Raw genomic sequence first — 26843 nt, 5'->3', positions numbered from 1 at the left:
CTCAAGGAGTTCCCAAGACGAAAAATTCCTAAGCCACTGACGGAATTCATGGTCGCTTCTATCGACCTAGAATTTACCCATAAAACCAATAAAGCCAAAAATGGGAGGTACCACTTACATTCAAATATCATTGGCATTAAGGGCATCTCAAGAGAACTCTCAACTTTGCCGCCTTCAATGGTCAGGACAAATATACAATAATGGATCGTAATCTTTAGGCCAAGCTTTCGAGGTTTCACACTAACAAATGCAGCACGACAAAGAACCCAAAAATAAAGCGAGGGCATGATAATTGAACTGATTCCAAAAGTACATTTTTTCACTTTGTATTGCTAATTTCAAAAGAGATTTCTCTCTCCGGTCCTTGCCTTTTGAAGTTCAAAGATAAAACAACATTTGTTAAACAACTAAGGAGGCATCCAAAATTCCCTTGTTACAATCCAATGGATGAAATGAGAAACTACTGGAAAATCCCATTTTAGCCATTTGCCTAAGCAGCATATCCAATTATATCGCTCAATATCTTAAATTTTACCTTACTGTACATGGAAACAAGAGAACCCAACTCCCTTTTAATCACCTCACAGGCGATTCTTGTGACCCTTCCTCGGCAGATCCCAATGGTGGATTAGGCTGAGAAACTTCAGCTGCATCAATATTTTCATCATCTCCCTGTCTTTCTGAATATTCAGCATCCCCATTTCCAGTTTCCTGCAACGAAATTTGCGACTCTTTACCTGCAGAATGAATGGTTGATGGCTCAGCACGAGGGATGATCTTTGATCACGCATATCATTGCTGGACCTGGTTGCCAACCATGCAAACTGCAAATTATGGCCTTGCCAGCACTTTCCATGCGCAAATGCCTTCTCTGCTGAATGGCGAGTTACAAAACCAATATGAGCAGAGACAGTTTTTAATGTCTCTGATCCATTAATATCATCCTGACCTTCCACATCTTCTAGCTCCAAAATAGCAAGATCACCAAAAGACGAAAAGTGTTCCTTCAAAGCAGGGACCTGATGTGTGTAGAATCATATATAGTTCACTTAGAAATAATTCTTGCACATGAAATTACCTAATTAAAGCACATGGAATGAACAAACTATGCCAAAGGACTATGCTGGAACTGCCAACTCAAATGAAGCACTCTCAGGGCTACCATCCCATTATTTTCTCCCCCACAGAAAAAAAAAAAGAAAACGAAATTTTTAAAAAAGTGAAGTTGTTAAGAAAGCAAGCAAATTTCCTTCTCTTTACAAGAACCCTTACAAGTAAAATCATGGGCCAATTCTACTGTTGTAAGCTGCTTAAATATTTTAAGGACGCTTTCTCAAGTCATACTAGTAATTTTCTATTGCTAGCTTGTCAACATAAACTCGTCCACCTTATTGTGGTGGGGGCGGCGAGAGAGAGAGAGAGAGAGAGAGAGAGAGACTCACACTGGCAAAACTAGCCGGCAATGGTGGTAGAATTTTAAATGTTGTTGGACGGTTGTCAAGTTTGTATCTATGTATATAAGGAAAGCCAGCAGGAGTCGACGACAGATTCAGCTGATTCATGCTACTAGAACCTTCTATTGATATTAATGAGGATGTATCACGACTACCCTGTGTAGCACCCTCCACTAACTTGTTCTCATTGTCCACAACTTCATCATTTGATGATGCCATTGCATCAGCTGTAGCAAAGGACCTCTCAGTCACAGCAGCAACATCAGAAGATCTGGGGGTCACAGCCTTTGCAGCATCAGCTTCTAATCCCAACTTCTGTCGCTTAGCAGCTTGCTCAGCAATTACCTCACCCTTGACTCCGGAAGCCTGCAAAGTGTACACAAGAGAGGATGAAGGAACCAACGTATTTCAGAATCCCAAGTTCCCAACTCTGACTGACAAGTGACATGCAATCAAGAAAGGAACGAGCCAACATGAGTTATCTGGTAAGTTTGATCAAAACTATTCAACTTCTTAAGAGCACGAAAATTTCTTCCAAGATATCCACAAATCTCCAACACAACCTATTTATTTAAACACAGTCCAGTGTGAGCAAAGAACGCAAGGGCATTCGGTTTACCGAAGTAAGTGGAAGATTGCATATGCACCTCATTCATTGTGCTTCATATGTCTAGAAGTGTACATTATGCATGCCAAACACACTTTGCTATAATTGCTCACAACCTTGTAAAAGAATTCTGATAAAAACTAAAACACCAGAAAAGAGACTTGTTAGGTATAGAGGTTTTATTTACAAAGTTTGAACCTGTCCATTGAGTTTTCTGTGACATGGCAGACTCATTTACTTTACCATTGCTCCTTTTAACTCTCTACTGCTTCAGGCTCACACACGCTGCTCTATCCTACTGGAAAAATGTTGCTTAGCTGTTATCTTTCAGGTGATTTTTCCATGTCACAATTTCATAATATCCACAAGAGCTCAAGGAAGTCATACTCCTATTCTCCTTTTGCCTCATGATAACACAGTTTCCCTTACTAGAAACCCCAGCGGTGGACCAAAGCTGAAGTTGGCCCTCATCGTACAAGGTCTTGACCTGTTGCTATTTACAATTTTATTTTCATTTTAAGGAGGTCATGTTGAGATCCAATATGTGAGGTTACATAGTAAGGATATCAATGAAATGTAAATCAGTGGATACAAACAAAGAATACACGAACTCTCTTTAATACGACTTGGCCCATAAAAGAACACCACTTAGTCTTCATATAAGCTATCCAACATAATGAATACACTAAGCATAAAGTTAGCATTTGACCAAAGAAAAAAGCATAGAGTTAGCAGCTAGGATCCAAAACCTGAATTCAGAATCATCAAGTAGAAAACAAATTACCCACAAAAATGCAATCTCTATAAGTAAATATTAGACACAAAAGCATGAAGAAATATGTCATCTTGATTGGAGAATGAAAGACAGCATAAAGTCAAGCAGAAAGGAGCGCACTTGTTTCTCAAGTTTGTCCAACTGACGTTTGAAGTCGTTGCGCTTCCGGTCCAGCATTTCTCGCTTCTTGCGAAGTTCTTCCTTCAACTGTTCTAAACTCTCCAATTTCTTTTGCAAAGGAGGTGTAACCTTGGAACCATTTGGGGTAAGAGGCTTAGATTGATCAGAGGATGGAAGGGCAGATTCTGCTACAGGAATATCAATAGCTTTTAAGGGGGTTGATTGTATGTTATCTTTTGTTCTATTGGCAATAGACAGAATGGTGGGAACTGAACCGGCTGTCCCACCATGGGGAGTCAAAGATGCACTATTTACACTACTTATGCCATCATCAGGAATGCTATCGCGATTAGCCCACCACAGCTTAATGAAGCGATTGCCCATTACAGCATCAGGTGCCTTTAGAGCAGCCTCTGCCTCTTCCCTTTTCGAAAATTGAACAAAAGCCCTCTCACTATTTGTTGGTATGTAAATATCAATGATCTCCCCAAACTTGTGGAAATGAGAAAGAAGAGCCTCCCTTTTGTTGCTTTTCTGAGGAATGCCATTAACAAATAGAGTACGTGATGCCTTCTGAGTTGGTTTGCGCACAAAACGCATTGCAACAGATTGTGTTTTTTGAGATAAATCTATAGCTTTGGAGCTCTTATCCTCCCCAGCGATCTGCTTTCCACGATGGGAGCTAGCTATAACATTGGCTGATGCCTCCTGCTTTTCCTTCATCTCATCTCCCACCATATCAGAGGTACTAGATTTAGCATCAGTTTCACCTTTCGAATTCGTTTTAACCTTAGAGCTTCTAATTCTACCCCAAACAGAGGAAGTTGGATTCTGCGAAGCAACAGAAAGCCCAGCTCCCCTATCTTGGTGGTCAGTATCAGCAGCTTTCTTGACATGACGATCAGATATATCATGATTAAACGAGGATTCAGTTTCATCAGCCTGGGATGAATGTAGAGCTAAGAGTGAAGATCCTTCGGGACCATTATTGCTCCAAAGTGGCTGATCAGGATCATACAAATCGGCTCCAACAACATTAGCAGCAGCAGAGTATGCAGAATTTAATACCAAACTATCATCTGACATTCCATGTTTACCACTTTTGCCTTGTGGTCCATTGTTATTCATCAATGAAGTTGAAGAAGCACTGCCAGAAGGTATGGGTCCAGGTAAAGCAGGCGGTCCAAGCAAGTGTGCACTTGGAAGTGAAACAGGGAGGTTAAACTGGGAGAGACTCTGTAAAATGAAAAGAAAATACTTCAGCAACGTCCATATAAGATGAAAATGATACCTGCAAAGCATCAAACCTAACTCTAGCACCTTTAAGCGAAAGCAAAAGCATCTCCACTTCTTGTTGATGACATGAAATAGCTAAGGACAATCCATCGTGTGGTGTGCAACCTAGATGACTAGTGACTCGACCTTAAACCAACAGCATGATCAGAAAGAGAAACATCTACATGCAAAAAGTTCTTTTCAGTTGGCCTACAGGCAAACATCAAATATGATCATCATTCGTTAGCTGAATCATTGAAAGATGAGAAAGCAGGTTAATCATCATGAATGCCCCTTGAAATCAGATTCAAGAGGCAATGCACAAACTCTAAAAGATCAACAGAATAAACTGAATAGACCAGTCACCTTCTTTTCTTCTCAGTTTTTTTGGGAAACTACAAGAATAAAACTTGTTTGAGCACCTCTTCAACTCTATTCTTTTTCATTCCAGTGGAAATGTTATAAATGTTTACATCTTGAGGCTTAAACACAACAAAAGCATGCACATTATTTAGGCCAAAAATAAGAATGATCAACTAGTGTGTATGGATGACCCATGACCTTGATATAATGCCAGACTAGCATAGAGGGAAAAGCCACAATATTTAAAATAAAATTATTCACCATAAATCTAGCACATTCTAGAAGTGACTTTTGTGGACAGCAACCAAAGATGGACCACATTTCAGATTTAATTTATCAACGGTTCAATTATATCTAAATGCTTTACCAGACTGCGATGCAGGCCTTGATAAGAGGAGATACCTGTACATCTTCCACAACAATACGGTTAACACCATGCTCCATAGGGCACATGTCTCCTCTTAGACAGAATCCACGTTCCTCAAAGTCTCTACATCTCTGCCGAGGAATACCCATACCCAATGAAGTACTTATAGGGGGCCTAAATGCACCTTGCAGGCCAACGGAACTGAGTGCATCTAGACCACCACTAGCTACACCAGGAATCAATCCATACGCACCCCAGGATGCATTTTGTGCATTTGAAGCACCTGGCAAACCCCTTCCAGGAAATAGACTTGGTCGAATGGACCCCCTGTGCATGACCTGACTAGCTATATCAACAGAGTTAAACCTAGTATCCCGATGGTTCCATGCACCAGAGTCCCTTCCTCTTCCTCTACCAGGACCAGAATTACCAGAGAATGTTTGGTTTGCCCTACCTCTCGGATTCAAGTCCAAAGGACCTCGGGGGAGTGAAACAGAACCAGGGTGACGTTTTTCAAACTTACTAGAAAATTCTCTCTCTGAAGAAACTGCATTATAGTTTTTCCAGGACTGACTATCCTGTGTTTCGTTTGCTCTAAACATGTGTCCATTATCAAAAGGTTTGTTGTGCTTTCTGTACGACCTTGCTATATTGTGCTCCAGAGCATCTTTGTCAGAAGACTGAGAACGTGTTTCCCGTCGTCGATGCTTATGGTTGCGATCATCATCATCATCATCACTAAATTCCTTGTCTTCAGGATCACTTGCATAATCAGAAGGTGAAAGATCCCCAGACATTTGAGAAGCAACTTTCAGCACCATTGGATTTCTTGCAATAGATGAAATACTAAACCTCTAGAATCTTTCGACATCCAGCAATGTAGTGAAACCTAAAATCATGACCATCATGTCAGAATGAACAGAGTGTGTAGTCAGGAAGTAAAACTGTAGAACAATTAGCGTCACACAAGTGTCCACCTCTTGAAATAGGATTTGAAGAAGTGTTGAAGAATATACTAAGTTGATGCAATTTTCGGGGGAAAAAGAAACATTGTATGGGTAGAGCCATAGGCCTAAGCAATTTAATTTTGAATGATTTCAAAAGGATAACACTGCAAAGCAAACCAACCCACCGGGTCAGTAGAAAGATTAAATAATGGCACAGCACAATTAAACAAAAATTAACAAACAATAACAGAAATGTAACAGTTACGATAAATCTGATGGCACAGTTTATTGACTTATTCTTCTTAAAAATCCTAGAATCAGTGTAAAAAGAATTCTAAATTTCTAGTAACTAAATCAATGTCCTGAAACCATGATTGTGGCTTCTTTCGCTATCAACAAGAAACTTCTTTGGCAAATGCTACGATCACAAAGAGCCCCCCAGAGAAACTACTCAGCAAGTTCATGTTACTTATAAATACTCTAAGCCCTCCTAGGAAGAAATGGGGATGCAGCCATAAAAAGCAACAGCTGTTTCAACAAGGAATATCCCATAAGTGATTACATCATTCTGGTCATGGTGATTTTTTACATTGCAACACATGCTTTCATATAGTGAGCTTCCCTGGTCCTTTTGGTACCCCCTAATATTATTTGCAACACTGACTTGCTTCTATAGCCCTCAAAGAAATAACAGCTTTATCTGGCAAATTTGAGTTAGACCCCCCAAAGAGGTTTCAAGTTGCTTCTATGTATGGATACATCTTTTTTTAATGAAAAATTCTTCATGTAGGTTCAAAGCAGTAATTTCTCCGTTATAAAGATCTTTCTTATTTTCCACTAAAGAACTTGGTATTTTGTTTTCGCATTTCCCCAGGGTTCTAAAAGATCTCTGCTGCCTTCCCTTTCCTCAAAGTCATACTGTTCTCCACCTCATCAGTATTGCTCTATTCTTTACCTTTACAATTCAAATAGACTTCTCGATATTATCTACAATCAAACACCTTTTGTAATGGAATTTTGAGATAGCCAGGCTAAAAAATTCTCTCAAAGCAGTTTGCACTTTGATATTTAAGAAATTTAAATTACCAATAGGTACTCAATAATGATACATTTAATGCCATCGCCAAATCATAAGTTCAATGCCCAGATACCTTGATCACTGTGGTCCCATACTTTCAAAAACTTAAGACTAAAAATCATATTTTTTGATCAGTAAGGTCTGATCAGTTGAGAAGTTAAAACTAAACATTGACCTCAATTTTCCATCCTGGGATATTTCAGTCACCAATGCTCCAAGGCATAAAACTGTGAGTCCACCACTGGAACCCTTTTGATTGGTAGACTCCTCTGAGAGTTGGGGTCCATTTGTTTCTCTCTCCATTCTCATCCTTGTAAATGCTCTATAGGGACACTAGCTATAAGGAATCTATTTATCACACACGCATGTGCATGAGTGCAAAGAGAGAGAGAGAGAGAGAGAGAAGAGAGGGTGGGGTTAACATCACCAGAAAAGATAGAAACAAGGATCTAAATATTATTGGACAGCTAATTTATTTCCTTCGCAGCAAATTCGTTTCTTCTCCCTGTTTAAGCCTAAGAGTTTCTAAAATATGGAAAAGTCAACACTAAAAGCTAATTCGCATTCTTGTTATGAAATGGGTAAATAACCTAAGAGCAGCTCTCAATAGGAAGCGAACCAAAAAGGCATGAATATCTGATTTAGCTTGCTGCACATTAATGCCTCTAGAAAACAGTTCTCCCACTTGTGCCTTGTAAAACAGATACAGGAAAGGAGCTTCTCTCTTTACGATCACCACGCAAATTAATGATAAAGAATGGCTTTACCCACTAGCCAACGAAGGCCGAAAGGGAACTCTCTATAATGTCTGCCATATTCTCTCATTCCCTATTGGCAATGATATTTGTACTGGAAATTACATCCACTAATAAATACCACTAATTGCTCAATTGGCATTAACATGCCAAAAGCTAGCATCCTCTAGAGTCAAATTGGCATAGTTCGCAAAGACCAACCTATCCTAGATGCTCGACCTAGGATCGACCCTCATTACAGCTTATCCACCTTACATAGAGTCATATGAAAGTCAGCAACTGTAGCAAACTAACAACCAGCATAAGTGGAGAATGCTCCAACCTAATCCACAATCATAGCATTGGAGAGACAAGGATTTGTATAGACAAATAGCTATGCGTTTAGATAATGGAAACGATGAAAATACAATGGCATTAGCATTTACTATTCAAGAGGATTTTAGAGAATTCTCCAGTAGACAATTTTAGAATAGGTGACGCAAATTAGTGCGATAACATTTTACAAGGACATAAAACTAGATGTGGCTATACGATTCTCCTCCCTGAGCATGTCTTGACTCTTTCCTCTATCTTCTGAACTAAAAAAAGTTGCTAAGGGACACGTGCAACGAATGTAATCTCAGTTTCCAGAACAGTTTCTTTTTGACAGATGCTTTCCCATCACATGCCTTGGCAAAGCTAATGAAGAGAAAGATATGTTTTGGACTACAAGTCAATGCATGCCAGTATCAATACGGACTCCATATAGATATCTCACGTATATTCACCACTTGTCCCTCATAATGCCATTGCAGCTCCAGTTTCCGGATCGAGTACACTCCGAATAGCAAAATAGGACGACCATTACCAAATAGCATATAACAGTCATACCTCGAATGGCTTCATTACTTTTCACAATAAGCACGACTAACTAATTACTGCGAGGACCGATACAATAACGTAAAAATCTATCACAAGTGCGTACGCCACAAGAATAACGAAATAACTTTCCAAATTTGGATCAGATAATGACAGTTGACAAGACACGTCCAACAGCAATAGCAGCGCATCTTAGACAGGCGCCGAAACGAAAAACTAGCATCCTGCGTATGGGCAGGGCTCTTCCAAAGCAAGATACGCACATCCATCACTCAATAGAGTAAAATTAAACACGTACAAGACCATAAAAATTCCAATTGAGCCGCTCGAACCTATAACGAAAGGAAAACCAAGCACCGGACTCCGTTTCTAAGCGAGAAAAGGGCACAATGGTGAACAAAAAAGAAAAGATAATCTAGGTCAAGCAGCGGAGGCAAAAGCGGGATACGAGAGAGCGGCGTGAGCGAAGAAAGCTTACAGAAACTTCTAGAAGCCCGGTTCGATTGAGCCTTCGATTCCCAATCGCCCGGCGATTCGGAATGGAGCGGCGGCGATCGACGGGGGCGCGGGCATTACCGGCGGAGGAACCGGACCCCGCCGGGCGGGGGCGGGAAGGGCGGCCGGGGGCGGGGCCGGGGGCGGCCGGGATAGCCGGAGAATCGCCGGGAAGTGCGCTCGGAGTGAAGGATTGCGGGCGGGCGGGCGGGCGGGCGGGCGGGCGAGCGAGAGAGAGAGGCTCAGAGAGAGAGAGAGAGAGAGTTCAGAGAGAGGGAGAGAGTTGAGTTACTCCGAGTTGGGTGGGCTGGAAGCTGCGGAGAGGAAATCAGAATTTGAGAGAGAGAGAGAGAGAGAGATTATATTCGCACAGAAGGGGAAGAAGAGAGAGAGAGAAATTAAAACCTGGAGAGACGACGACGACGTCGACGGAGGTTTTATTTACTCGCGAGCTCTCCCGGCCCTCGCCGGTATTTTCGATTCGGTGCGCGCCACCGTTGCTCGACCTTTGCACAAGGCCTAGATTAAAACCATCGCTCGCTCGTCTCTTGATTAGCTCGTCACGTCACGAGACTACTTGGCTTACGAGTGTTGTAACCATCACGCTGAGATATTTCGTTTTCTTTCGTGCCCGCTCGAAAGCTGAAGAAGGACAATACGTACGAGAAAAGTAAAATATTCGCGATGGGAAGGGGCTTTTATTGAAGGAACGCTCGACCAACCGGAAACGAAGCGAAGGTCAATTCGAAAGTAGCACGTTGGTCCCCTTGTTCTACATAATCCATGCGAGCATTGACATCTCAGTGCCAGGGTGTTGCGGAAAGTCATCTTGCATTGCAGAGGTGAGGTGTAGCCGAGGAGACTTGTAGCTTCATTGACCATGTTCAAGGAACTCCCCCATGCCAACAGTTTAATGCGCTCGATCCTTTGCAGATTTTTTATGCTACATACTCTTAAGTTCGCTTCCTATTGCCTTTCGAATTGTTGCTCCAGCAAAACTGACGTGGGGTTACGTGGATGAGAAGGTTTGATTTGCCTCGACACGAGTTCAATAGACCGAATTCTGAATAAACCAAATACGTACCAACGATTGGACTCCTTTCTTAGCCTCGAGAGTATGGTCATTCTCAAGTTCTTCGCAGTGAAGGTTGTGTTTTCGCATTTGGGGACCCGATAAAATTACATGCCGTAATTTTCTTTTCTTGTGGTCTCTAAAGACCATATCCTCTTAAAGAGAACTTCGGAACGTTTGTCCATTTGCCAGGATTTTCCACAAGGAGTTTTGGCAAAAACTAGGACTCCCTTTCATTGACGCTTTCTCAAGACTTTTCAGAAAAGCTGCTTTTTTCTAAGTTAAAAGGTGAGACGAGGGCTCGGGCTCCTGCGCAGCTCATGCCCCACATTTGCCATTTTGAGCTCTTAAAGTTTTGCTTTAGATTCCAAAATATGCAGATTATTTTGCCAGTGACAGCTGTGGACAAATTAAACTTTACTCAGAAATTTAACTACCTAGTCTCATGATTCAGCTCATATAACTCATAGGGACCTGAGATAGTCACGTAATATGTCAGGACGGGACCCCAAGAAGAGAGCATAGAGAACGAAATTTTATAAACGTGAAAGCACAAAACCAGGATGTGAGTCTAACAAGCCAATTTGTGAGAAGAGTGAGGGTTCAAGATAAACTTCGTCATACTGTTTCCTGCAAGTAAATTCACATCTCAACTGAAACCCTTCAATTGACTTTTGAAACAACTCTAGAAATCAATATACTACATGTACATCTAAATGATAAATAAATGCTAATTTTACACATAATCTACATATCAAGAATACTCATAATGAAGTGGCTTTGGAGCACACCAGAGCTAACCTCAATGGATTGCCATGTTGGCAAGCGTGATCTGCTTCTCTAAAGGCAAGTAGTTTCTTAAGGATGTACAAGCATCATGCATCACTTGTAGTAGGGACGGAGCTAAGCTGTTCTCGCTTTTATTGATACCTTGCAATGTATGCGTACCCTCACCACAGGATGGCTGTGTAACCCAATGGTAAAGGCGCTCAGTCGATGCCAAAAGAGTCACAGTGAAATGTTCCGCAATGACTGTCCAAGAGGGGTCGGTCAAAAGAGTAGAGAGAGTAACCGGAAGATCACTCAAGACACTGAAGCGATCCAGGATCAACAAAGGCATGTATTTGCAGCAACTGCCTGAGAGCAGGCCAATAAATTGCATTGGCTGCAAGAGATTAAGAAAGTTACATAGAAGCATGATGAACAAACATGTAATCTTACAGCAGCAACACAGATAAGCAAATCCCATTTGCTCCATCTTTCCACATGAGCAGAAACCCATTTTATCACGAGGCAACAGAGCTGGGGTAATAAAATGGAAACTTAACATCTTACTATAGAGGCAAACCTGTCCTGAAAACAAAGAGCTAGTGGTGTGGTTACTAAACACTTAAGCATCATCACTCATAATCCCGATGCAGTACAACACACTGAATACAAGAAAGCATCTCTTTCAGCTCACATTACTTGAGTGCCTTCAGTCGATAATTAGAATGGGACAGTTAAGGGGGAACAAAAAGGCAGGACCGACTTCTTTTGCTGTCTGACTCTAATTTATAAGTCAAAACTTAAATACTTTTGAATTCATTTTTGATTCATCATTGTTAATTGCAATTAATATAACATGCTGGGTATGGACAAGCCTTCAAGCAAACCGAGACACATACAACTTATGAACAGAAGCAATAGTTAATGCCCTATCCATTTCATTAGTAATGTGTCAAAAAGTATGGGAATAGTTGCCTACCGTAGAAGGAAAATTAGAGACACAGCTAATCTCCACTGCATCAACAAGCCACTGTCTTTTAATGCTTCCTTCAGCACGTTGTAAAGTTGCTACAACTTCAACAAGCACATTCCATGTGTCTGCATGTCAAATTTAAAAAAAAAAAACCCATCAAACAAATCTAGTAACTTCTATTTTGTTACAGTTTTAAAATTGGTAGTTGAGATATAAAATGACTTCACCAACCATTTGCATTGCAGTTAAATAAAAAGGCCTTCAGTCTTCCCAGCTCAGACAATGGGATGGAACTGCTCCTGACTAACCTCACTTTCACCTCAATTTTCTTTAGGACATCAAGGAACTGCTCATTTTCTTTATCCAAATCCACCTGTCAAAGGAGTAGAGACACACAAAAGCTTAGAGATGTCAATACTGAAGAAGCAGGAGATATGATGACAAGTTACATGCAACCAAACTTCAACTTCATAACAGTGACCTTATCAGAAAGTCTGGACAACAACTATAGAAGATGTGTAATGCGGTTGTCCTAAAAAGTTCTTTAATAACCCAAAGGTTTTGAGCAGGAGAAGCTGCGTGGGAGCAAGAGACAACTTCTGCATCAGGCAGTTGAATTCAAGTTGAGAAGATCATTTTTTATTGTGCCTCATTGGCCCAGCAGGAGGATCCTATCTATAGGATAAGGAACAAACATAGCTGGTTCAATCTGTGTTCTTACTACAAAACTCTTACAGAAGCTGAATACCCATGGCAAACAAAAATAGAAGCCACAGGGGTGGACATCTTTCACTAGAACTGCAGCCAGATAGAATGCTTTTATGAAGGAAATCCTCCAAAGAGGGAAATGGCGTTAACCCAGTGTATTTGCAATTACAGAGGACAGTCATTGGATTAAACCAAGATGTCAGCCAGAGGCAAACCACGACCATAGTTGGGTCCTCAGGGATGATTCCATGCTAAGGTGAACATGCCTTAATTATTTCCCTGTCTATTTCCAGCCAACGTGGTCAAGGGAACAGAAGAGTTTTGATGAGATTAAAATTTCTACAGCAATCTTTTAAGATAGATAGTGTAGAACCTTTCACTTAAGACAAAGAGCAAATACTTTATCCAGGGTATATAAATCGGAAGGTATGATATGGGTCTTTACACTTTGATTCTGCTCTTTCTCTGACTCATATACATAGATTCTTCTGAAGATATGTGGCAACCTCTCGATAAGAATCAATGAAACAGATCGACTAAGAAAGTTCACTCACCTGTAGAAAATTCAAAAGCCAATCCCTTGGTGCCTTCTCAAAGCATCTAACTGCTTCAGACCATTCTTCAGTAAAATTCATGCGATCTGCCTCAGCGATACTTGTAGGATGATATAAAGGCAACAAAGAGAAGAGCACCACCATGCACCTTTTGATACCTAAAAGATACTCTTCAGAATCAAGTAAAGCTTCGTCTAAACATTGATGGAGGCCCTTCCAGCAAGAAATACGTAACAAAAGTTTCTGATCAAGGCTGTAAACTTGGTTTGAGGTAAGTAAAAGCAAGAAATCAGCTATATCAGAGAGTAATTTCTCACGCCTGGACGAAGAGAAAACTTTCACAAGATCAGCCAGATGAAAGAGCAGACAACACTGTAGATTTGGTTCAAGTGTCCTGAACCTTGAGAGGTCAGAGAGCTCATCAAGAAATTCCAGCAGTTGATCAAAATGGGATGCATGAGCTAACGAAAAATTTAAGCATTCCAGCCTCAAGATTCCTTTCTGAGGAGCCAAATCAGATGGCAAGGAGCTGCCAATTTCTGCTTCGTATCTCATGGACCGCCTAACAATTGCTTTCCAGTCAAAATTCGGTAATCTTGGAGCTCGCGAAAGGCACTTCAGCACAGTTCTAATTGTTCTCACATCTGGTGTGTTCCCTGTCTGAAGTAAAAGAGTGAAATTAGTAAAGAAAGTGAAATACCAAAATTTGCTAACCTATGGAACAATACAATGGACACATAAATGACGAAAGATTCTCCTAGGTAATGAAATCAAGATTTAATTGGAAGACAAATAAAGGCCAGGTACTTAAAAGGATCATTGCATGAAGTTCTCATTACATTGTTTAGTTATTGATAACTTGATCATGCAAACACTGTAATCAAAAGGTAATCCTGCATGCTCAAACTAAGAACTTGACCTACCATGCAAACGTGCCACAGAAAATCATCTATTGCAAAGAACAAGACAGAGAACACATGAACAGTCCATGCATCAAGCACATACAGCTTCTTTCTTATTCATCTCTCACCTTGCTCTTCAATGAGTACCACAACGCAATGTGATGAGGAGCAAATTGATTACAATTACAAATAAAAATAAAAATTCATTAAGGATATTATCTAACCCTTGGTGCAATCTTTAGATGATCACCACTGCATTCACAAGGTTATAGGTCATCTTGAACCATATGTTGGACATGTCTTCATTTCATTCTATTCAAGAATTTAGAGTCTCAACAACAGAAAGTACACCAACGAGGGAAAATCAAACACTACAGAAAGCAAAATATAAGTTGATTTTGTGAGTCCATGATAACCACTTCTGACTAAAGTTTTACAGTGAGTCCTTCATCAGATATAGAGTGGCATAAACTTTCAACATGAAGAATTCTGAAACAAGAACAATAAATGGAGCTCATCACCTCTGTGTTTGGTCTATTCATCTTTGATGAATTCACATTCGTTAACCATGAGCAGAGTTTCACGACTATACTGTCATTGGAGAAACTTTGAGAAGCAACTTCTGAGACAGTGGTATCAGTCTGAATATGATCATCCAAATTTACTTCCTTGGACCACAGACCATGTCGAAGAAAAGAAAGTGCCCAGGCAGAGTATTGTTGCAGCTGATTATCTTCAGAATGTTGAGCAACAAGAAACATCTCTTGCATTGATGATGTTAACAAAGGCTCACAGACAGGACTTGAAAGAAGCGCATGCATTATATGAGAAGATTCCTGCCAAGAGAACATTTCACTGTAAGAAACAAGGACCACGAAAAATGATTAAAAGGCTAGTTGAGGGAAAATCCTCAATCACCTTCAGCCTGTAACGACCGTAATTGGAGGATAAGGGATGAATCAGAACCAACCCAGCTTCTGCACCCAAAGAATTAACAATTCCAAGCATCCCTCCCAGATAAGTGGAGGGAGGCTGAGGATTGGAATAACATCTCCTCAACAATTCCAGTAACTCTTTCAGACATCCAACTTCAATGGAATCTATGCCTTCCTTCACAACACAGGCAAGGAGACTCCCTGCTCCAGCACATGATGCCATCAACAAGCTCTGGTGGAATGCACCTGACTTTTTAACAGACAATAATTCAGATATAAGTTCTCTATAACTATTTATCAGTCGGTTTAGTTCACCAACATCCATCAATTCTACTCTCTGGCAGAAAGCCACAACCATGGGAAGTGCAAGACAAGATCCAACAGATAGAAGCATCTCAGATCCTTCATTGCAGGAGTTAGAGCTCCAAACAAATGGCTCCGTGTGTGGAATCCATGAAGTTATCAAGTCCTTTATCTTCAGTGTCACATCAATTTCCCCACTTCGGTAAACTGCACTAATAGAGCTGCCCAAACCAAGAACAAGTCCAGCAAGACCCCAGGTGTCTTCCTCCACAAGATCACTGTCCTCATTCAAGAAATCAGGATTCTGATATCTACCATTCTCACACATGTCATTGGGGAAACATTCACACAAACTTTGAAGAATCTGGGATGTTGATTTTGTAAGTTCCAAGATCGTGATAGATAATGACCTGATAATATTCCCTACTAATTCAACTTCAGCCATCTTGTAGGAATCTCTGTCAGCATTATCAGCAGCTTCAGTCCTAGTTAGAAGATCCTGGCATGAAAAACCCAAGCCAACTCCACAGGCTCCTTTCACAAAGGTGCTTTTGCTACTAGACAAAACCTATTAGGCACACATGATCAGTAAATAAACACAATTATCAGTGAGAAAACCTGCACTTGTTCCGTTATTATTCTTTAATTGGGAACATTAAGAAAACAGAATTATGGGCAACATGGTGACAAACCTCAAATCTACAGAAAGTACCCACTATGCAAAGAGGAAACTCAAGTGCAAACCAAAGAAACTATACCAGCTATCATAGCAGGTACATGTTTCCCACTCTAGGATTTGACCGTTTGAACCATCAGCATTTGTTAAAAGAAAAATTAAAGTTTTCTCCCCATCGAAAGCATTATTCCTCTCTGACCATATCGCACACCAAAATGAATTGTTTTGTGCCATTTGAAAAATTCATACATATGATTGACAGGTTGGCTTTGCTAGAGATCCATTTAACAGCTTATGAGCTAAATGATGACAGTTTTAATCGGATCTACAAAAATATGGTACTCGTTACATTTTACTACTTGAGCCTACACTAGTTATTAAATGGTTTCAGCAGCCAGACTTGCGACTAAGCTGTTTCCTAGTTATTAAAATAGATGCAACTATGATCAACCTCTGATCGAACCATAGATAAGAACAATTGTCTGCCTCTGCAAAGTCATTTCTTCTGGAACTGACAATATGAAAACGCTTGCCCAGTTGTTGAAGATGCTCTACAGGAGCGACAGGTCACAAGATCAAACAGCTTACGGAGCATGAAATATTCTTTTTCGCTTTAACTGTATAATTGGCGATAATTTATTATACAGTTCTGATTGTGCATAAAGGAAATGTTTAGCCTATTGGGAAGTCTTTTCTGGGCAAAAGAAGTTCCAGGATCAATATTTCATTCCCGAATTATACTACATAGAACTACGCTTGAACTGGATCAAACCTGTTTAGTCTGGTTTTTTATTAGTGCAGTCAGGCCATGAACTATTAACTGGCCAACCAGTTGAACCGGCCAGCGCAATCAGGTTTTGAACACCAGTCTATACATAAATTTACATGACTAAATAAATGGTCTTCCTCTCTGATTGATTATGGAAAGAACAAGAGTACTAAACAAAAATCTGCGAACCTCAATAAGTCCTGAGATGTTCTGAAACTTTAGTTTATGATCTGTGACATGTAGACAGCTTGAGATCACTCCAAGAGAAATTGCAGCAGACCACTGCCGATGTTCATGTTCAAACTGGAACAACCAATTCAAAAGAAACTTCGACACAGCTGATATAGCCGTATGAGCAGACTGAGGCAACACCTGACCATTCCAGAACAGAATTAGTGGGAAAGTAGTGAGAATAGTTGAGAGTTCAATAGTAAGAATAAAACTGTGCCGAATCTAAGCCATATGAAATTGTATATATCAACTCTAATACAATAGGTTAGTTTCAGTTGACTTATCTTGCCCTTAAATTATACATTCTTGCAATTATTTGACTTCATCATGATTGTCAAATAATTATATGCGTTCAACACTTCTTTGTTTTTGATGATAGATTTGCCCAAAAATGAATCAGTTGGATTTGCAAAAACCATGAACCTCATTAAGTTGTAGTTTTTCAAAATAGATAATATGTGAAAAGTAAGGTGATATTGGGGAAAAGACTAGTTTTCCAATAAACAAACATAGGATGCAAACAAGTTTTCAGATAAAACATTTTATCTTGAAAAATAAAATCAGATAAACTGATTTTTTTGCAATCATAAGTTTGTTAATGGCAGTAGGTAGCACATGAGAACTAATAAAAGATAATTTATACCAGAGAAAGAGGAATAAAGATAAATGAAATAGTACAACAGTGTAGCAACAGAAGCTTCAGATCCCTTAAACAATCTTTTGTAAGACAAAGGCGCAGTTCTCCAAGATTTCTTGAGGTTGAACCAGCCACATAGACATTCCAACAGTTAAATAGCTCCATAGCATTTCTAGGCATTACTTAAGACAAATTTGAAGAGTTGAAGATATGATTCCACAGGCTGAGAGCATAGTCACATTGAAGAAAAAGATGATCAACTGATTTACCCAAATGTTGCACATAGAAGACCAACCCATGATGATGAAATTACATTTTCTAACATTCTAAATAGTAAGAAAGAATCTCATCCCAAGCAACAGTTTTTTTTTTTTTTTTTTGGGTCAACTCCAAAGCAACAGTTCAATAAGAAAGAATGCCATAAGGAATATGGGGAAGCCAAATTGCTTAGAAGGTAAAAGAGCGATTGCGCCCTGAGATGGAGTAGAAAGATTTAATGCTGTAGTTCTTGTTATTGGCTGGATGCCACATCTTCCTCTAATTCACAGACCTTAAGAGATAGAAAGGAGTCCCACAAAGGCACAATCTTAACAGTCAACACTATCTTGGAAACCCCCCAAAAAAATAATAACAATAATAATAATATATATAAGCAAAGCAAACATCCTGAATTAGTATGTCCAAGACAATTTTCAAAAAAAAAAAAAAAAAAAAATTGTTCTTACCGCACAGAGTGCACCAAGGGCCAGCGCAATATTCTCAGCAGATCTAGGAATAGACTCCTCAGCAATTCTCATCATGCTCTGCATGTCAACAATGACAGAATATGATACAAATCTATGAGTTGATTGTAAAAGAATAACCCAGCATGTAGAGAATAAACAACAAAAAGCACCTTCAAAATATCATGAGCAGCTTTAGATGGTCTATCTAAAGCTACAGACGATACTTTTGCATCAAGAGACAACATATTCGCCCTAATCCACCGTCGCATGAAGGATTTCCACGATTGCAACGAAAGAAGTGCAACGAAAGTATTTCTTGAGAGTTGAAGAGATGCGGCAATCTCCACCAACATGTTCTCATACATAGCATGTGCATCCTAAGTTCCATCAGAGTTAAGCAAGTATATTAGAAGCATCATCTATGCTCGATATCAGAATCTTAATGATGGTCCTTATCTTACAGCATAAGCTCTGTGACTCTTTGAATTTTTTGGAGTAAATGAAAGGCACAGCAGCGCTGCACCAGGACATTCTCTAGCACTTCTTCCTCCTGAAAATGAAATTATTAATCAAGTATCACTTACGTGCAAATTACACAGGGACCTATGGAAAGAATTAAATCAAATTGACCACCAATAAAAGTAACACCAACAGAAGACTATTAACTAATTTTGTTGTTTTAAACTAACATATTATGGCAATCTGATATTGAAAAAGACCTAGAATTATTTTCTAAAGCATCAAATGCTCCTAACCAATGATACCTGAAGAGAATATAACCTGAGGAAGTACATCCAGCAGCTTTTCAATCTTATTTGTGACAGCCTTTTTCTCCTTTACAAATCTCCGACGATTCCTACATTATGTAAATAAGATTGTTTAATGGAGCGACATCGCCACTTTACCAACAAATAGATGAGGAAACATACTGTAAACAATTTGCCATACATATGTTCATATGTGATAATCTTGACTTGAAACCGTTCCATAGAGCCAAGTATTTCATCATTTGTTTCCAAAAAAAGCAAAGATGTGCTTCTTTCCCTTAACTCTGAAATGCATTTTTCAATATCTGGTATCTGGAGAAAAATAAAGAGCTTCAGAAGAGATGTAACCAGAAATAGCATCTAGACTTTTTTTTTTTTTTTTTTTTTTTTTTTTTTTTAGCATCTAGACTTATCAAGTACATAATATATCAATTTAAAAAGATCCTCCACAGTTTATCAGTTAAAGGAAAACAAACCTCATACTGGCTTAAGGCATCAAAAGCAGAGGCCCTAGCCTTCAACCATTTAATTCCATTGCCATGTGTTGAGCTGGCTATGTCCCACAAAATTTGCAAGACATGCCCTGAAGCTTCAGGGTAAGCTTGGGCGTCCATTGCACCCCATCTTAGGAGAAGGCATATGCTACAAATTCACGGTACATTATGGTAAAGGTAAGAAATGATTGTCCATTGAACTGTTTTATGAAACTTACAAATGATTATTTGTTTAAGCAACTAATAGAATTTTGAGAAGCTAATATGATGCATAAGCATTTATTGCATCCAATAAGAAGATAACAGGAGCACAACAAAGAACATTACGCAAATTGTTCCATAATACACAGTCACAAATGTTTTTTCAGGGGGAAAAAGTCCATGCAATCCTTTCCAAACTGAGGAAAAAATGCAGCAATTATGTTAATCTTGGAAAAAATACTTCCCGCCCTGGTCTGTGTAAGGTATTCCATTTCATCCTCACAAAGTTGTAAGGACTGCCGAAATTTATTTTAGAAAGAGGAATACCACAGATTATGAGCAATATAAAACATATACCAACATCAAGAACTAAAGGCACTTCTACCTGTGTGCTAGGTTTGGGTCTTTGGAGTAATCTAGCATGTGCTTTTCAATGACATCCCATGCCGTGTAGAAATCTGGAAAGATTGGGCATAAGAAATTGGATGTACTTCAAAGTCTTCCCAAGGAGCATAAACTTTCCAGGCGCAGTTCAAAGTATTATCACATATGAAGGTACTGACCCATAAAAAACCGTGACTCCCAATCTGGTTACCTTAAAGGCAGTCAGCCTAGTTTTATTTTCTAAAACATTCAACCTACTTTTGATTAGATATAAACTGCTGTCTAATCCCATGCTTGCCATCTCCATTACTGAGTAAATTCACTGTAGCGTCCCAACAAAGCAAGACATACAAGTAAGATTGAGTAGATATCTGCATTTTTGCAAAACCTCAACTATTTGCATATTGCATACAAAGGGCATATCTTAAACATACTGGAGTTCACACCACCACATTGAGCAGATGTGCTTAAGTATATTACTTCATACATGCACAATTAATTGCTAAGGCCATTTAGTATAATCTGGAGGGATAGTACCAGACGGAAAAATAAAGTGATGCAGAAAATTAATTATACCGACTACATCAGCTTCACAAAGGTGGGCAAGACTTTGAAAACCAAGCGCCTGAATGAGAGGATCTTGCATTTCGATGCACGACTGTTGATCAATCAACAAATAATAAATAGAGAAAGGAATTAAGATGAGGAAGAAAGAAAGGGGTAAAAAGAACAAATAATAGCTTTATAACCATACCGAAACAGACAGGATAAGGTCCACACCCCTATCAGGATTTTTTCTGCAAACATCTCGAATGGAAGTGGCCATACTTAAACAGACAACTTTTTCATGTCCAAACTCGGCAAAGCTTTTCGGAAGAAGTATCCCCTAGAGCGGTGAAAAGAACAAAGAAAAATTATCAAAAGATAACAAAGGGTTAAAAGAGTCCTACTCTGTGCAAATAACCTATATTCAAGAGGCTGACATCCTGACAAATGCAACTACTCTTAAAATAGGATTATATATCCCTCAGAAGACTTCTAGCCAAATTACAAGAAATTTGACAGGGTCATCCATATACAAATAGGAAGTTTTAGGACCACACTGCCAAATAACTGCAAGTTGAGGGAGGGACCAAATCCACATGTATTTCTTTTGAGAAGGATTGCATAGGTTACATGGCTACATGATCCACTCCAGGAAGATTGTTGCGCTCATTATTTGGTTACCTTTGCTTACATTTTAACAGGAGGAAAAAAAAGCCAAAATTGAAAAGAACAATTCAATGAACTGTGAAGAATAACCAGAAAAGAGAGGAAATATATTTACTTGCAAACTTCCAAAAGCACGGTCATTAGCTGTCCAGGTCTGGCAAAGCAAACGGGTTGCTGCCGAATACAAAACCCTGAATGCAGTTAAAAAGGGAAAAGCTTATCAAAGCAGGATGAAAACATATGTTCACAGATAAACCATGCAAATTGGAATAATCTTACAAAGATGAGTGCCAATCAAATTCAAGAACTTATCAATCAAATCCATGTGTAGAAAGGTCTCACATAAATAGTGGAAAGGATCAAGACAAACAACTCATTTAAGTTTAAAGAACTTGGAACCAGCTGGTACTACCAGAAAGAGAGAGAAAGGAAGGGGGGGGGCAAGGGGGAGGGGGAGGGGAGATTCAATGAACCAAAAGTATAAAATGAGGCAGCAGTACCGAGGAGTGAAGTACTATAGTGTGTACATCTGGCAAGCTAATAACACCTGCACAGTTTCCTGACCAGTCCCTGAATTCCATTATAAAGCATGAACATGCACAAGTCTCCTACCTATTTAAAATGACAAAATAGACTGCAACCGTTGTTGTATGTTCATGTATGTACTAGTAATGAAGATTTTATATGGAAATGGAGTGCTCCATGTAGTTCACTTAATCATGAGCCTCTGCGCATTCATAAACACATGAGAGCATTATCTCTGCCAGGGTACCCGACATGGAAACAGTACCTTTTCTACTTTGTTACGCCCCAAAGGAAAATGATTATACAAAAGGAGTATCAGGAAGAGATAATTTACTACATACGGATTTGCGTCATTGTGAAGCAAGGGCAAGATAGTCTGAACAACAAGAGGAATCATCGAGGAATTTGAAGCAAGTGATGGAAGCATCCCCAAAACTTTTAACTGCAAAAGAGATAGAAAACAGAAGCATAAATGAAGGCTAACTTGTGTGCATTGCAGTGGCAGCTGCTTTTAATCAAAAGTAGCCCATAAACTCACCAGCATATCACCGCGTCCAACATCTTTTCTGGCAAATATATTAGTGAAGAAAAGAACGCCTAGCAACAAAGGAACTCCTAGTTTAGGGTCCGCGAGACCCATAGCAGTCAAAACATCTACTGCAGCAGGCCCAAGTAACTGATGTGTCACCAAAACACTTGCCACCGTGCAGATTATCATTGGCATTTCTACAGAAAAGTTCAAACTCGCATGAATGAGAAAATATATGATAAATTTGTTTTAATCATGCAAAACAAACAAGTCCACATGATGGATATGAGAAACTTCACAGAATATGGAAAACTATGACAAAGAAACGGAGTACCAGTGATGAATATTTCTTGAGCTTGTGTCACAGGTAGAGAGCATTTTTTCCTGTCAGTGATCATTAAAGAGAGTTCTATCAATTTAGATGCCCAAGGTCTTCCAACATGAGATACTCCTTCAGATTCAATTGTCCCGGAGAAAGCAAAAGTCTCAATAAAGAATCTAGATGATGTGGATAGATCCTGAAATGAGAAAGGAGAACCACATATGGCACTTGTCAACTGTTAGAAACCAAAATTTTGTTCCTATGTGCTAACAAACTATCCACCTATTCCTTATTATGCATTAGAGATCCCGAGCATAGAAAAAGAGGCATAAACCCAATGAAACAAAATTTTAAGGGAGTGATGAACCATCACTCCGGCAAGAACTGTTAATCTAGTCAGCCTCATGACTCCTGCTAAATCGTCACCTAAAATACCAGCGTTTCATAATCTATCATGAAATTGTCTATCACTTGACATAGAAAAGTTAAGAAGATATGTTATGAGTCTAAAAATAAACAGAAGAAAAGGATTAGTAGGTTTGAGAAGAAAAGAGGAAACCTGTAACCATAATTGCTGCAAGAGCCTAAACATTATTTTTCCAGGTATGCTGACTGATTGAATTTGCTCTTTAATAGGAATGTCATTCTCCAGTACTATCAGTGGTTTCTCTATAATTTTTTGCAATATGACAATCAATTCACCTGCTGCTTCTTTGACAGATTTAGAAGGTGATGACATGAGACTAACAGCAGGAAATATGAATAAGAGCTCTTCACAGAAAGCACATCCAGAGTTACCAACCACGTATCCTGTAATGCATAAGCAGCAAAGTAAGAAAGACACAATTGAGCAAGGAAACCAATGACTACATACGTAATTAAGTTATTTTTTAAATGTAACAACCAAAGTTGACCAAAAATAAGAGAAAAGAAATTTGAGGTCTCTATCACAAAAAGTAACTTCATAAACAGGCAAATAATGTCAAGAAAGAGAACAGTAACTATTTCTCTCACTAAAGTCTAAGAACAGTAAATAACATTGCCTTTTACTGTTTAGCACTTCCCATGTATTCAATGAGTTAGCAAGCCCATAAGATATATTCAATTGATATCCGGTGAACATTGTCAATATATCAGCACAATAGAACGCAGAGTTCTGATAAATATCAGCTGTTCAGTCTCAGTTCTTAACTCAACTTTTGAAAAGATTATTGTTTGCTCTTCTAGTTCCTTTCTCTGACAATCCCAACCCCTAAATGACCACTACTTGAAAGAGAATTTTTCTCAAACCAGTATAAGTACCAAAAACTGCCAGCCTACAGAATTGACGCCTGTTGCCTAAAGTTAATTTCAAGTCATTTGAGGTCAATGCCATGGATCTGATAAATACAGTAAATAACACGACAATTTCAGTAGTCAATGCTAATGTATAGACCACCCAAGCACAATCCTGAGATCCTTCTCTTAAGGATAACAAGCGACGATATACATGATAAAGCTTGCTACCTGAATCAGTTTTCCACTTCAAAAGATGGAGGATGACCTTCAGTATTGAAACTTGTTCGTGTTCGAGTTCTGATTGAACTAGACCCATAAACAATGACAAACTGATTGACATTAGTTCACACGTGTATCTCAGACCAAGATCTTTCTGAATAAGCAATAAGCGCTTTGTCAATTCGATAACAGGCTCACTCCATGTAGAGTGCTTGAGAGGATGAATGCTTGACTGAAGAACAGTCTCCAATAGCTCCACTCCACAAAGTTGAATTTCGGAAACAAGCTGTTGAGCAAAAGAAAGGACAGAATTAGCAGTGAGAAGGCGAGTTTCAGGTTGACAACCCAATTAAGTGTTTACTGAACTGTAATCCATGTTTTCAAATATCAACTTAAGCCCTAAAAAGCTTTGAAACCATCCACAATCATGCTTGCAAAGTTACTGAACAATCCTAATTGTGTTGATGCAAGACAGGACACAGGAGTAGTTGACACTTGTGTTTGTCCTGATTATGGAAGAGAATGAATGATTAGCAAGTTAACAATTCTGAATGGCTAGTCTCTATATTCGACACCAAGAGGTCTCAATGGTAAACTGAAAGGTTGCCATCATACTGTCACCCACAATATATGACATTACGAATAAAAGGAGAAGCAGTATAATATCCTGGGATTTGCCTCATAATTCCATTTACTGATTAAGGAAATATACAGCTCAAAGAGAGAGGATTGGAAATTCAAGGAAAACTAAGGCTCTGACATACCATTTGTGCCGCAACAAAATGTCTCAAAACAACTATAAATGCATCCACTATCTGCCCAGCACAATCCATTAAGCTCCCGAAATCCTGAAGATATTCTGCTAGTTAACAAACTAATTCTCTGCATTCAGTCGAGAGAGAGAGAGAGAAGGTCGCTTGACAATTATAATGGATGCAAATGAATCAAAACAAGTCCACTTTCTCCCAAATGAAAGCACTCACATCAGCACTCTTGTGTGGGAAATACTTCATACATCGAATCAAAAGCTTGAGCATAGGGATTGCATCATCAGGCAATGAGCAACAAAGCGATGCCATTGATGTCAACAGTTGCCTTGCGAACATACCCGACGAGGACTCCGAAAATGGCACTCTCAAAATTGAATAGTACAGAAGCGGTCTCAAGAATTCGCACACTTCCTCCATGCCAATTTGCTTGTTCTGCGCCACAAACAACAAAACCTGTCGCACGAGTTCATCTCGGGCCTCAGCTCGGTACAAAAGAACCTGTCATCACGATTCATGTTGCATTAACACCCAAAATCCTAGTAAAATAAGAATTCGGACCAACACTAAAGCCACTCTCAGACCATAACTCCAGTGCAAAACGAAGCGACTAGTTTCTCGCACCTTAACGAAAGGATGAGCCTCCGTCGACGCGAACCGCCACGAGCCGCCGCTCCTCTGGAATCCCAATCGGACCAGGACCCCAATCCCTTTCACGAGGAGACCGACGAACCTCGGCTCCGATCCTTCGAGGGCGGACTGGAGCTCCAGCAGCCCGCGGGGGAGGTCCATCTTCGAGTCGGCGACGAGGCGGCACAGCTCGCGCACGGCCTGGTCGACGACCGCGGAGGAAGCGGACAGGAGGCATCGGGCGACGGCCTCGCGCCCCGGATCGGAGTCGGCGTCGAGGCGGCTCGGGGCGGACCGGAGCTTCGAGAAGATGGAGATGACGGCGCGCCTCTGGAGGGAAGGCTGCGGGAGCCGGAGCTTCTCGAGAAGCGGAGCGTACGACTCCATCGCCGCGAGCGAGCGCAGTGTAGTAGACGGGCGGCGGCGGTGATGTCCAAGCGTTATGAACAGAAAGCCGTCGGTCGGTGGCGATGGTGGTCGGTGGCTGCCGGACGACGGAGGCGCGGCGTAAATGACCGAGCGCGGGTTTAGTTTTGACTTGATCAATCGGTCCGACAGCCGGTTCGACCCGGTTCGGCACCTGTCTCAAACGGGCCCGGGCCTCCGGAGCTGGGCCCGTCCAGAACATATCAGGCCTACCCCTTCTGGGCCACCATCCAATTAGATTTTGGGCCGGCCAGGGCCTGGCTTCTCTCCCCTGGATGAAATAGAATGAGAACTCGATTTATGCTTGCATTTGTCGTGATCGTTTGTTTTTGCAGAGGATTTGCATTCCCATTTTGGCCGAAATAAAGCATATTAAAGAGTTCACTAAGGTCAATAACAAATTATTAACTATCTTATGACCTAATTTCAAACAACAAAAAGCAAAATCGGGTCTACCGAAGATGAAAGGCATACAAAATAATATGGGAAAATACGAGAAGGAGACAAACTTGTCATGCGTCAATTTTCTAAATTCGATTTATAATAACAAAAATAAATGCCAATAATAATTCAATCCCGATTGATTTGGTTCTTTCCTGCACAAACCATGTGCACTCCTCGATTCGATAACCGACCTATCCTTCGAAACGCCGTATATTCCAACAAGACATTTGAAAAAAAAAAAAAAAAAAGAAAATAACAGAGTGAAGGTTGTCGCCTTTCAGAAAACGCGTGGATTTGT

The 26843-nt window shown here is 39.9% G+C and overlaps 2 protein-coding genes across 2 annotated transcripts; both read right to left on the bottom strand.

The window, feature by feature from the left end:
* Positions 1-269: 269 nt before the first annotated feature.
* LOC104419231 (zinc finger CCCH domain-containing protein 41) lies at positions 270-9295 on the bottom strand. Its single transcript, XM_010030835.3, has 5 exons — positions 9078-9295; positions 4997-5850; positions 2957-4192; positions 1443-1820; positions 270-1019 (listed from the first exon to the last, which is right to left on the bottom strand). Exons 2-5 carry the CDS (start codon positions 5780-5782, stop codon positions 582-584), a joined length of 2838 nt encoding a protein of 945 aa, XP_010029137.2. The 5' UTR covers positions 5783-5850; positions 9078-9295; the 3' UTR covers positions 270-581.
* Positions 9296-10762: 1467 nt separating this feature from the next.
* On the bottom strand, positions 10763-26170 carry LOC104419229 (protein RST1). Its single transcript, XM_010030834.3, has 25 exons — positions 25670-26170; positions 25262-25546; positions 25043-25126; positions 24288-24564; positions 23341-23591; positions 22794-22977; positions 22469-22656; positions 22272-22372; positions 21521-21596; positions 20948-21079; positions 20770-20851; positions 20195-20267; positions 19591-19756; positions 19296-19426; positions 19112-19203; positions 18809-18897; positions 18518-18724; positions 18348-18425; positions 16944-17126; positions 14990-15877; positions 14593-14907; positions 13170-13829; positions 12139-12280; positions 11914-12032; positions 10763-11331 (listed from the first exon to the last, which is right to left on the bottom strand). The coding sequence occupies exons 1-25, from the start codon at positions 26060-26062 to the stop codon at positions 10969-10971; spliced, it is 5559 nt and encodes a 1852-aa protein (XP_010029136.2). The 5' UTR covers positions 26063-26170; the 3' UTR covers positions 10763-10968.
* Positions 26171-26843: the final 673 nt, after the last annotated feature.

Source organism: Eucalyptus grandis, chromosome 9 (genome assembly GCF_016545825.1).
Source record: "Eucalyptus grandis isolate ANBG69807.140 chromosome 9, ASM1654582v1, whole genome shotgun sequence".
NCBI classification, from domain to species: Eukaryota; Viridiplantae; Streptophyta; class Magnoliopsida; order Myrtales; family Myrtaceae; genus Eucalyptus; species Eucalyptus grandis.
The sequence above is the reverse complement of the archived record's forward strand: the minus strand, read 5'-3'. Positions and strand labels throughout refer to the sequence as shown.

Coding starts and splice junctions, on each gene's coding strand:
- LOC104419231 (XM_010030835.3), bottom strand. CDS start 5,782: ATGGTGCTGAAAGTTGCTTCTCAAATGTCTGGGGATCTTTCACCTTCT. Junction 4,193..4,996: donor TTGTTGTGGAAGATGTACAG/GTATCTCCTCTT, acceptor TTCATTTTACAG/AGTCTCTCCCAGTTTAACCT. Junction 1,821..2,956: donor TGGACAAACTTGAGAAACAA/GTGCGCTCCTTT, acceptor TACACTTTGCAG/GCTTCCGGAGTCAAGGGTGA.
- LOC104419229 (XM_010030834.3), bottom strand. CDS start 26,062: ATGGAGTCGTACGCTCCGCTTCTCGAGAAGCTCCGGCTCCCGCAGCCT. Junction 22,373..22,468: donor TTGGACGCGGTGATATGCTG/GTGAGTTTATGG, acceptor TCTCTTTTGCAG/TTAAAAGTTTTGGGGATGCT. Junction 15,878..16,943: donor ACATCTCAGGACTTATTGAG/GTTCGCAGATTT, acceptor TGTGCCTAATAG/GTTTTGTCTAGTAGCAAAAG.